Source organism: Manis pentadactyla, chromosome 2 (genome assembly GCF_030020395.1).
Source record: "Manis pentadactyla isolate mManPen7 chromosome 2, mManPen7.hap1, whole genome shotgun sequence".
NCBI classification, from domain to species: domain Eukaryota; kingdom Metazoa; phylum Chordata; class Mammalia; order Pholidota; family Manidae; genus Manis; species Manis pentadactyla.
Window position 1 is genome coordinate 70664055 of NC_080020.1, and position 13001 is coordinate 70677055.

General features: G+C 36.5%; 1 protein-coding gene across 1 annotated transcript; it reads left to right on the plus strand.

Annotated features, from left to right (window-relative positions):
* The first annotated feature begins 745 nt into the window (after positions 1-745).
* Positions 746-12539, plus strand: LYSMD3 (LysM domain containing 3). Its single transcript, XM_036925673.2, has 3 exons — positions 746-912; positions 4585-4850; positions 9552-12539. Exons 2-3 carry the CDS (start codon positions 4596-4598, stop codon positions 10215-10217), a joined length of 921 nt encoding a protein of 306 aa, XP_036781568.2. The 5' UTR covers positions 746-912; positions 4585-4595; the 3' UTR covers positions 10218-12539.
* The last annotated feature ends 462 nt before the right edge of the window (positions 12540-13001 follow it).

The following is a 13001-nucleotide window of genomic DNA, read 5'->3' on the forward strand; positions in this document are numbered from 1 at the left end:
AATATCTCGCAGACCCCAACAATGGAAGTAACCAATGACTTTCACTTATAGTCAAAACAAAGTAAGTTAAAATTTGTAGACAGCTTTGTTTCACTGAGAAAGGGAAGCCTGAGAACGAGGGCTCGAGGGCAAACATTTCTTGGGACCTGACTCTAGGTGGCTCACTTTCCTCATCTATAAACAAAACACTTAAATAATCGTACCCCGCTGCCCCAGCGTTTCTCTCCAGTATTTTGACTCTTCTGCAGAAGTCTAGAGTCTTCAGCACTAATGAGAGTACAATTCAGTAGTGATACGAAGAGTAGTAAGACCTGTAGAATTTTCTAAAGCACAGATGTCAACACTGCTTTTGGGCGTCCTTCCCTCCGTACAGAAACCTCAGGATGTAGGGCAAGAAACGCACAACAGCCCGGACAAATCCTCAGCACCTCCTCACCCCCTCAGTGTTCTCTAGACAGTATTTGCCAGCCCCGCTGTGTGGACGGAGGACAAAGGCGCAGCCGGCAGGTCGCCGCGGGGCGTGGGGTTAACCGAAGCACTCGGCCAGCGCCGGGGCTCTCCTGCGGACGGGGAGCGGGGCCTAAAGGGAGGCAGCAGGGGCGGGGCTGAAGCGCACCCCGGCGGCGACCGTACGCTTGCGCGCCTGGTAAGGGCCTGTGGTTGGAGAGCCCGGGTTCTAGCGGCCCTCCCGCCTTCGCGCCCCCGCCCTTTCCTACCTCCGCCCTTTTGACGCGATGACGCACGGCAGGTTTGCGGACGTGGCGGCGGCGCACGGCCCGGAAGGCGGAGACGTTGGCGGCGGTGGACAGGGACTTCCAGAAACGGAGGCCCGGCCATGAACTTGTCCCGGACCGGAGCGTCGGCGGCGCACTTGGCAGCCGTCTCGTCACGTCCACCCTGCTAACGGGACAGGTAAAGATGGCGGCGAGAGGTGGGGGTGCCTCCGTCCCGGCCTGCGGGCTGTGGGCCCAGGGGCGTTCTCGCGGGGAGCAGCACTGGGCCGTCGGCCTCAGATGTGGTGGGGGGGTGGCCAGGCCCGCGTGGAGGAGACCCCGAGGCTGAGGAGATCTTCAGGGCCAGCCCCACCAAAACCCCCCATTACACTATCTGGGAAACAGGCTCAGAGGAGAGCCTGCTACCTACCAGATTTCGGAGCAGCACACTTCCCACCCAAGCACAGCTACAGTCTCCCCACAACTTCGTGTTCGTGTTGAATATTCGTAGATGATGGTGTGACATAAAAATCTGAGATTTAATTCAGCAAAAACCGGGGTAAAGAAAAAACTAGACGTATAATGGAGAGGGAAGGAAGTTAAGTTTTAAAAACTGAATTGGCTCTGGGGGATACGGTCTGTGTGATACTGTCCCGGCGCTGAACTAGTTTGTGCCCTTTGGCCCTTTACTCGCTGGTTGAGGAAGGTCAGAACGAAACAGCCAACAGCACAGAAGCACCCGACAGCACGTAGGTGTTTGGGATACCGTCCTCACCTGCAGGCTGAGCGGACGAAAGCCTTAACGCCGTATCCATGGGTAATTTTTGTGACTGCTTGTAATCTATGTAGCGTGCAAACTTTTTCAATTTTCTGAAGAGGATATTTGTGGTTTTTCCCGCTGCGCTAGGAGAATTACAACAGGTGAAGAAAATTAAGCCAAATGACTTCAAATGTGTATAGTTGGCTTAGATAATTTTCTGTCAGGGCCAGAATCTAGCTTTTCCCTTTCAATTAGAGACATGAGCAATTCTTGATTATTCAGAAACAGAATACCTTGTTTGTTTTATTACTCTTGCATTTCATTACAAAGAGGATTCTGTGATAAGTTCTGGTCTTTAAAATTATCTGGGAATATGTCTTGCCAATGGGTTTCAGCCCCAGGCAAGTTCGCTATGGATTCAGTGTGACCAAAGAAATTGACAGAAAAACTTCCTTGGGGTGAAAGGGTTATACCCAACTTTATTTCCAGGTGGCAGATCAGTCACTAGAATCCCATTCACTCAGAGCGAGTCTGCATGCAGCAAGTTGGTCTCTGGCTCTGGGCCCCTCTGTCCACACAGCTGTCCCGCACAGCCATCCCACACAGCCATCCTCTGGCCTCGGGGCTGCCACCACTCCAGCCTCTGCTCTACTCTCCTGCAGCCTTGCAGCCCTGCCACTCTGTCGCCCAGAGCACTGGGCGGAGCTCTTTAAATAGAGCCAGTAGCCATGTATTGCCCACAGGAGTGCAGTAAGTTAGTCAACCAGGGCCAGGTGAGAATCCTGGCCACAGGAACTCTCATTTTATCCACAGAATATATCACAGAGAGAGGCTGATACAGATATCTAAAATGGCATTTGGCCATGCTCAGTAAATTTCAGCTGTACTAAGCCAGTTTGAGTTTCTATGGGCACATTATGAGGGAGAAAAAGTCTAAAGGGGGGCATAAGTGGGTCAGTATAGCACATGTAAATTGCTGTATACTAAGAAGTTCTTAACTTTTTAAATCATGGACTCATTTTGAAACTATGACAACAGTAAATACTCTTCCCAGAAAGATGTTGATATGTATAAAATTTTGTCTATGAATCCACAGGATTGACAGACATTTCCTAGATTAAAGACAGGATAGAAAAGATTTAGCTTAGAAAATGGGAATAAAATTACTAATTTTAAGTGAATGTGAGAACGTTTTCAACTTTTTTGATAATTAAGTAAAAATAAGGCATCATTAATTTATTATGGTATTTAAACAAGTTTAGTCTTTAAATTTGTTAGAGTTGTCACTTGTTAGAATACCTTGAAAGAAGACTTCAAAACTGCTTTTAAGATGTAAAATACGGGTAGGTTTCTTGAGTTAGGTGGCTATCAAGTTAGGAATCCAAGTTCATGGTAATACATCATGTAACTTTTGTGGGAACAGGTGAAATAATCGACTTTATAGCTGTAATTATGTATGTTATCTGAGTAGAAACTCTTGAGGTTTTAAGGCATTACTATGTTGTCATAGAGTCAGAAACTCGTTTTCAAGGTTTGGATTCATTTATATAAAATAGTTCCAAAATTTTTATAAGTATGTTCCTACATAAATAGTATAATCTATATAATCCATATTACAAATTCAGCCTTTCAGAGTTGTCTTTTCTGATTTTCTTTCCTTCTTTTTTACTTGGTACATGTGTAGCATTCACAACTGTACTAAGTCCTTTGAGACATCATTTTTGCCTTGGCTTCTGTGACACAACATCTTCATGGTTTCCTCCTCTGCACACTTCTTTTCCATCTTTGCAGGCTGATTTTCCTTCATCCAAATACTAAATGTAGCCATTCTTAAAAGGTTAATTTGTCTCTGACCCTCTTAGTATGTATTCTTTCTAGAAAATCTAATCTATACCCACATTTTCACTTTCCACCTATGTGCAAATGAATAAGGAAGTTGTATGTCTAACCCAGACCTTTTCTAAATTGGTTATATAGCCCATTTGGCTGACGGTTTTTGGCTGTCTTAGAGGAATTAATAATCAGAGTCATCCCCACCCACCCCCTGCCTCCAAGCGCTTCTTCCAGTGTTCCCCGTCTTAGAGAGTGACACCACCATTATTCAGTGATGTAAAGCTGACCTTTGGGCGTGATCTGTCTTTGCTCTCTTCATATCTGAACAACATTATTAAGTCCTAAGTATTGTATCTGCAGAATGCCTCTTAGTACCTATCTACTTCTCGCCATCTTTCACAACTGAAAGTAATCTACTGTCCTATTATGAACTATCAGTATGAAGCTAAAACTGTGACTGTCAAGTTAGTTTATGTTCTCATATTGTTTGTTTTTAATGGCAATTCTTCAACCTGATGAGGGTGAGGTGAGAGTATGTGTTGGGAATTCATCGATGTATGTTTTTGGTTTCAGCTCTCAGTTTTACAGTGTCTTTTCTGAAGTAGAAATGTAATTACCTACAATCTTTTCAGTCTTTATGGACCATAAATTGAGTTTAATGAGGAGTTTGGTAAACTAAAGTTTGGTTAAAGGCTTCCAGGGAAGAAAAATCCCTGGTGGAGGGCAAAATCATGACCTATGTAGAAGGCACATACTGTACTAAATGTAAATACTGAAGTCAATGTGACCCCAGGGAGGTAGGCAGGTAGTACAAAAGACATCTTAAAATTCAAAACAAGCCAGGAAGTTTTGGGTTCATAAAAATAATGTGTGTTTACATATAAAACATAAACTTGATTTTTTCAGAACTATAAATTGTATATATGATTAAAAGTTTTTAATACATAATACAAAATTATTTCTCTTTTTTCAGATACTCAGAGTAAGGGGAACTTAATTTTTACCTAAAAAAAAAAAATTAACAGTAATTTATGCTTTTAACATGTAATCACCTCGTTTTATGATAATATGGTAAGACTGGATTCTCCCTTCCATCCCATTTTTCATACCCAAATGTATTCATTGTACTTCAGCAGTTATAAAACTTGAACCTGAGTTTTGAAATAAAACCACACTTAAAAAAACAAAAGATAAAGTGTTCTGACTGTAAGATTTATGCAAATCAGTCCAGTGGGTCAGCTACATTCCAAAGTTTTGTCTTCCTTCTTTCCTCCCTAGATTTTTACATTATGGCAGGGAGGCATCAGAATCGTAGTTTTCCTCTTCCAGGAGTTCATTCAAGTGGTCAAGTACATGCTTTTGGGAATTGTACAGACGGTGATGTGTTGGAGGAGGATGCTGAAGTGTATGAGCTTCGATCCAGAGGAAAAGAGAAAATTCGAAGAAGTACATCAAGAGATAGACTTGATGACGTTATAGTATTAACAAAAGATATACAGGAAGGAGATACTTTAAACGCAATAGCCCTTCAATACTGTTGTACGGTAAGTTGTAATCTGATTTTGGATAATGCAGCCCCAAATAAATCATTTGCTCATTAGCACAAATTGAAATAAATTCCATCCCTTTTGTCTTTTCCTTTCTTTCCTTTTTTTTCTTCTTTCTATAGAAGTCTGTATTACATTGGTAGATGTTAACTTTCTAGATTTTTAAGTGGATACTTGAATTTCTGTCTTTTTCTAAATCCATGATTCCATTTTCAGTATTGAAAAACACCCAGATGGGTTATTTATTTTTTTTCCTTATTCAAGTTGTGAGAAATATATGAGGAAAAGTTTTTCCCTGCTCTTCTTTCCTGAAATAACAGACTTTGATGTGTTTCTTTCCATGCCTCTTTTCTGCTTATAAAAACTATGTACATATATATGTATTATATAATTATTATAATGTATTTATATATATGAAATACTTTGGGGTATTGGTGCTTTTGTGTTTTTAAAATTGGTTTATACTATGCCTATTACTCAGCAAGTTGCCTTTGCCTTTTTCATGTCTTAGTATATCATAGCATCCCTCATATAGCACTCATTATTTTATATAGCTATATAATGTTCCATGGTATGGATGTACTATATAAATATAATAAATACTAAGCTTTTCTACTTATTATGTAGTCCGGATTTTCTCCATGTTTGCTTGGTGCAGTGAATATCATCACAACTATATCTTTTAAGTGGTGGTACCTTTATATCTGTGGAATAGAGTCCCAAAGTGGGATTGGTAAGATAGAAGAAAAGGTACATTTTTTATTTTAAGAGATATTAAACTCTGTTTAAACCCATATTATATTTATTTGTGTTGCTATGTCCTTCTTACATCCTTAGCATGAAATTTGTTTTCATGTAAACATTACTATGGAAACCATAGAACATTTTTCCAAACTCCCAATAGAATTTTTTAAATATATGTTGTCTGTACCTCTTTGCACATTTTAAAGTGAACTTTTAAAATATTTCCTAATAACTTAAAAGGATATTATTTCCAGAACGTTACCGAAGTGATATTTCAAAGTAATACTGTGAGAATACTCTTTAATAAAATGTATGCATGGAATTCTAAATACCACCAGGATTTGCCCCCAGAAATCTATCATCTAAAATACATATAAATGAGCTTTTTTAATAGCATAAAATTCTGTAGCATTCCTTTTGTCTCCTTGATTAGTATTTTCATTCTTCCCCTAAATCTTTCATAATGTAAAATATTTTTATATTTGAAAACCTTTTATTATCTGTCATAATTCTCTAAGACAAACATCATATATTTATAAAACACATAAATTTAAAGGGAATTTCAAAAAATTTCCAATGACCATGAGGGTCTGTGTATTATTTTTTTTTAATAGAGTAATTATTGCTATCATTCACAGTTAATCAAAACATATTACACATTTTTTGAAAATTTAATAAAATATTGAAATGCATTTCTTGAGGTAAGAAGAGCTGAGTCTTGTAAGGTTTTTTTTGCAACTCGTTCGTGGATGGCAATACCACTTTGTTAGATCAGAAAATACCTGATTCCATCATTTAATGCAAATAAACGTGAATATGTGTTTTGTAGAGAAATAAGATCATTGAAAAATAAATTAAGGAATGTGTCTTAGAAGGTCAATGATAGAAAGTAATAAAGACTTTAAAATTAGGGGCAAGGCTAACAGTATCAAAGCGGAGATCAAGAGAAGAGTGTGGTCCAGTAACTTTATGGAATAAAGACATTAGTTTTCCTTTAATGAACCTGGAAAATTTTCTCAGAAGAGAAATTTGAGTTACTATCTGAATGATTAAAAACAGGTCATATTTCTTTCTTTTTTTTTTAAGGTATCATTGATACAACCTTACAAAGGTTTCTCATTAACATTGTGGCTACAACATTCACTCATATTATCAAGTCACCCCCACATCCCATTGCAGTCACTGTCCATCAGTGTAGTAAGATGCTATAGAGTCACTACTTGTCTTCTCTGTGCTATACTGACTTCCCCATGCCCCCGCTTACATTATGTGTGCTAATCATAATGCCCTTAATCCACTTATCCCTCCCTCCCCACCTCCAAACCTTTGGTAACCACTAGTCTCTTCTTGGAGTTTGTGAGTCCACTGCTGAAAAACAGGTCATAATTTATAATGAGGTAAAAGGAAAGTATTTCAGGTATATGATAGTGATGTGGAGAAGATACCAAGGAGGTAATAGGGTGAACAGAGGGAGTTTAATAGGTATTTCAGAAATGAGTTGCCACTGATGGATGCAGGACTGTGTAGTAAGAGAACACCATTGTAAAGCTTTAAACGAGAGTGCTGCAAACTGCAAAAGAGTCGGGGAGCCTACTGGTGAATAAAGAGATTATTTGAATAATTCAAATGAAGATGATCAAGGCTTAGATTAAAATATTTGTAGTAAGGATAGAGGAGATGCTGATGGAAAATGTATTTGGGATGTATCAGCTGATACCTTATTTTAAATGGAAGAATGATGAAAGGCAATTAGCTTATTAAAATTAGAGGAAAGATGGCATTGGCCTCAGTAGTGGGAAAATTGATACAACAAAGTTAGGGAGTTAAGAGAAGCAATGCTCACTTTTGCCAGGAGCTCAAACAGCAAAAAAAAATGGTTAACTCTATTAAAAGGACTTACTTCAAACATAGTAGTTAGTGCTATATTCCACTTATATTCAGTCTTAGGAATTATTAAAAATATACCTGTTTTAAAACAGTGATAAGAGGAACGAAGTCCAAGGTTGGAATCCTAAATGCAATTAAGGAAATTAGCGTAACAAAGTACAGGGATATTCAGAGAGAGAACGTAGGTAGATAGTAAATTTCAGAAGCTTAGTTCAGAAAGAATGAGTTGTTACTAGAATATACAATGCCAAACAAAAGAGCACGAAAGAGAATAGGGCTAGGTTGGAGGTTTGTTAGTGGATCTTCATTTGCCTTAAGAAAAAACATACTCGAGGTAGTAAAATGACAGCAGCCTTTCTTTTCACTGTCTCATCTATTCTCTTCAGTTCTCCATCCTTCTCCGATGCATCCACTTCAAGGAACTGATTTTTCCAATGAGAATTCATACACTGGACTTGATCAGTAATCTGCACTTGATACAGTTCATCAATCCCTCCTAAAAACCTCCTTTGACCTCCCTAATTCTGCAGATTTCTTATTTTCCTATTGTTAGTATTTAATAACAGCTAACATTTGCATAACATACTCTGTCACTATTCTAAATGTTTCACATACATTTTAATTCACTAACTTTTCACAACAGCCCTCTATGGTACATAATAGTATTACTGTCATTTTACATCTGTGGTAACTGAAGTGCAGAGAGCTACTACTTGGACCAAAAAAAAAAAAAAAAAAAAAATCACACAGTTAGAAAGTCAGAGCCATCCTTCAAACTCAGATAGTCCATGCTTTTAGCCACTATCATATATTGCTTTTCTGGCCACTCTTGCTTAATCTCCTGTGTTGATTTCTCTTACTTATCATACCTTTCAGATGTTGGTATACCTATGTCACCATTTCCTTCCACTCTTTCTAGTGAATCTATCAACTGTCCTTACTTCAGACTGGTAGTCTACAAATCTGTATCTCTAGCAGAGATTATTATTCTGAATTTCAGAAACACATCATTAGCTGCCTATTGGACATCTTCTATTTGCATATTTCAAGCTACTCAAAGTCAACATATATAAAATCTTTGTTCATTCTCTTTTCTTCTGCCATAGTATTCCATATCTCAGTGAATGGCATCATTATCCATTGAGTTGACCAAGCCAGAAAAGTTTTATCCTAGTCTCACTTACCTCTCTGACATCAGTCAGGTAGTAAGTGATCAGGGCTTATGTTAAAGCACTGATAGAAATGATGATTCAGATTAATAATACAAAGGTGGTGGGAGAGTCTGGCATAATGATTGGTAAGCTGAGAAACGCTCCCCTGCTATCCCTCCCTACAATGGCAGGTAGACAGGTTGAAGACCATAATATAGGAAAAGCTTAAACTTATAAAAATGACCGTATCAGAGGTGGTGAATAGTGCAACTAGTGAATTTACACTGAGAAGTTCGGAGAAAAATAGCTTCAAAGGACAGGTGAGGGAGGTAAATTATATTACTAATTCTAAGGTAGGTGGTTTTAACACATTTTAACATCTCTGAAATTAGAATGGTGGCATCAGTATTTATTTGGTGGTTTTCTCCTTAATGATACATAAAGCAATGGTACATCTTAAGAGTTGATGGCATCTTAGTTTTGATAAATTATGGTAGTTTTAGTTGGGTAAGTTGATATTAGCCTTTATTCTAATTGCCCAGTTGGAATAAAGAACACAAGTATCTGTAATCCATCCTTCATAAATTGTTCACAAGCAACAGAAGTGTGGTTTTTTGTGAATGATGTACAAAGAAATTTTATCAAAGGATCCTAGAGTCTATTTAAATCTAGCATTAGTGTTAATAATATATAGGTCATAATAAAAAATAATTGATTTCCTAAGGCCAATAGATCCAAGTAGTATAGAACTGTTATCCACAAATAAAATAAAAACCTCTGTGTGTGCTAGCCTGATATTAATAATTAAGGTCAGTTTTTTTCCCCATCCAGAACTGGGATGAATGAATAATGCTATTTCTATTTTCATTTAGAATTAAGTTGAATGTTGGTTTTTGTTTGTTTGTTTGTTTTACAGGTAGCAGATATTAAGAGGGTTAACAATCTCATCAGTGATCAAGACTTTTTTGCCCTTAGGTCTATCAAGATTCCAGTAAAAAAGTTCAGTTCATTGACTGAAACACTTTGTCCTCCAAAAGGAAGACAGGCTTCACGTCCTTCATCTGTTCAGTATGTCCTAGAACAACAGGAAATTTTGTTGGCGAATAATTCCCTTTCTTCCAGTGAATCAGCTGGTAGCTTTTTAAAAGAAGTAGACCGAGACATAGAACAAATAGTAAAATGTACAGACACCAAAAGGGAGAACCTTAATGAGGTGGTGTCTGCCTTAACAGCACAGCAGACACGTTTTGAACCTGATAACAAAAACATTCAACGTAAGGATCCTTATTATGGAGCAGACTGGGGAATAGGGTGGTGGACAGCTGTAGTGATAATGTTGATAGTAGGTATAATAACGCCAGTATTTTATTTGCTGTATTATGAAATTTTAGCTAAAGTGGATGTTAGTCACCATTCAACAGTGGATTCTTCACATTTGCATTCAGGAGTCACACCCCCATTACAACAGAAAGAAATGGAAAATGAAATTGCTCCAACTAAAGGAATACCCTTTGGCCAACATGATGATCATAAACTGTACAGTCAAGGTTCTCAGTTACCTGCTGCTCAACACAAAACATAGCAATTAGCTCATAATTACAGTGTTAATGATTACATGTACTTCTGGGAATGTTTGAATTATATTCAATAACCACTTCACAGGCAGAATTTAGGAAGACTGGAGATGCTTTTTTTCACCTTTTTTGCTGTTGGGCCATTTAAAAATGGATTGACTATAAAACCCCTAAAATTGCTGTTGCTGATACTGGGAGTGGCACATCAATATGTCTGTTGTATCAATACTGAGAGCAGAAATGAATTTTAAAATGTGTCTTGGAAGTTTTTAACTTGGAAAATGCCTCATTTTTCTTCTTTGAGATTGGTTATGTTTAAATTTTTTTTAAGTAATCATTTTTTTATATAAGGTTATTAAATTTATTAAGCAGAATAATGATAGTATCAGATGTCTGCAACTGAAGAAAAGTTTACTACTGCAAACCATCAATATATTCAGTTGCAAAAAGTTGATTCTAAAATTGATAGCACATACCTAATAGTCCATTTTAAAACTTTAAAAGACACATTTAGCACATATTCTGTGAAAACATAAGCAAAAACAAATGGGAAAGTAATGAGTAATGGCTGTAATAGAGGCTAAGAAATAGATTAATATTTTTAAGTCCCAAAAATAATGTTAGGATTGGGAAATTGCCATTTGGTCATTAGAACACTGGATTAGGTCGAGACTTAAAAGTAATCTTTGTCTCTTAAAAGAATGCTGCCTCTCCTTGTTTTTTAAGTGATTATATTTGCTTCTGATATTTGAAAATACTTCTGTAATTCTTTGATGAAAAGTTACACATATACAGCTTACAGTTATTTAGGAAATACATTTTTTACATACTGTGATAAATTGTTGCTGTGTTACATGTAACAGGCCTTAATTATATTTAATGCCTTACTACTTTATGTAAGCTTATAGAATTTTAGAATTAAAATTAAGCATTATTTCACATGGTCCGGTTGGATTGATAACATAGGATATATAAATTCATCTTCACCTTTGCTATCAAGCACAAGCTAATATTGGGGTCAAAACAAATTTTCACTGTCTCTGAAGTCTGTTGCAGAAAATGGTTCATTAATCAAAGAACACGGTTAAAGGGAACTTTTCATTAGCAGTAATAAACTGTTGATCCTTAACCTGTTTTCAAAGACAGAATGTCCAACCTAAACCTTTTTTTTTTTTTTTCTGAACTATAGACCATCAGATTGGGGGGACAGAGGCCACAGGTGTCTGGACTGGTCAGAATGGCTTGATAGTGCTCCTTTTTTAAGATCTACTATGGATCAGGCACAGTCTGGCTAAATAAGTATTTACATACTGATTCCATCACTTAATTTTTAAAAGTATGTGTTTTAAAAATGTAACCAAAATGAGTCATTAGAGTCTGGACTGCCTGTTTTGTGTATACTAAAGTATGTACCTTAAGATATATAATACCACCTCAATTGTCTAGGCATTATTTCCTAATCTTTAGTGTTTAAGCTTTTTGACCAGTCTTTTTATATTTCAAATTCGAATCTTGATACAGTAGGGTGAATAAATAAATATGGTAAATGAGGTTTTATGCACTTTTAGGAGCAAAGCATCATAAAAAGACAGTACAAAAAAGTTAAACATTAAAGCCCTCGCATATATTAGCGGACCTTAGATAATTACCAAAAAGTGTTAATACGGAAGTTTCAGCAAATTGATTTTTTGAATAACTTTTATAGTTTAAAATCTTAAAAGTTGTTTAATGTGCCTTGGGCATCTTGAAAAGAGTATGATCTTCCTAATTTATGCTCAGTGTTAATAACTTGGTTAGTTTACATTGTATTTATTAATAAGCCTGCTGAAAAAATCAAGTTTTAGGACAAAAACACAGATTATTTTAGGGTAGAATGGGCTAGATGTCCTTTTTAGAATTTTGTTTACATCAAATTGATGAAATTACAGTCAGTGATTCCTTTTTCTATTGATATTTTGAAATTGAGATAAAGAGGTCTGATTTCCAAAATAACATTTTTTATTAGTAAGGTGTACTGTGCAGTTGCTGATTAAAAAACATTTCTGTCTCGCAATATCCTGTTTCTTGAAATAGAGCATATCCTTATGACATAATCACGCAGTTTCCTCTTTCTATATATTTGAATTTTTTAATTGAAAATAATTTGAATTATATATAACTGTCATACAGAATTATAGATTCTAATTGCTCAGTATTATTTAGAAAAGAAAAATAATTTCCTAAGCACTTAATGGATACAGAATAATTTTAGCCTTTAAAAAGTACCACTATACATCAAACTTTGTAGCAAATACAGATGTTTGAAACTTAATAAAATAAGATTTATCATTTGATACTGTGGATTTTTGTGTTGAAACCCTTATTTGAATTTATTTTGACGCTTTACATAATTGTGCAGAAGATGCATGTGTGCAGATGTAAAAGTAACAACTGAATCATTGCATTTGGTTCACTGAAATTGGAGTTGCAAGTGAAAAATCTGCTATTTTTAGGGCAGATAAGTCTGGATACAAATGGTTAAGATTGTTTTGAACAAATGGTGCCATTTAAACATGTTTTGCCATCCTACTCCTAGAAAATTAAGGGATTCATGTCTTCAAAAGATAAAGTAAAACAGATTAGAGAGTCTGCTGGCCACATTAAGCATTAGGAGACAAATGTTTAAATTATCTATTCCAGAGGACTTGTTGTTTTTTAAAGTTTTTTCTTTTTCTGAACTCTTGCTCGTTCAGTGGCCTGAAGAGTTCTTTAAATGAACCACCACTTAGTTCTTTTTAAAGTATCTACTTCTA

Excerpts from the sequence above, each read along its gene's own strand:
- LYSMD3 (XM_036925673.2), top strand. The coding sequence starts at position 4,596 with ATGGCAGGGAGGCATCAGAATCGTAGTTTTCCTCTTCCAGGAGTTCAT. Across the intron at positions 4,851-9,551 it reads CCCTTCAATACTGTTGTACG|GTAGCAGATATTAAGAGGGT; the intron begins GTAAGTTGTAAT and ends TTTGTTTTACAG.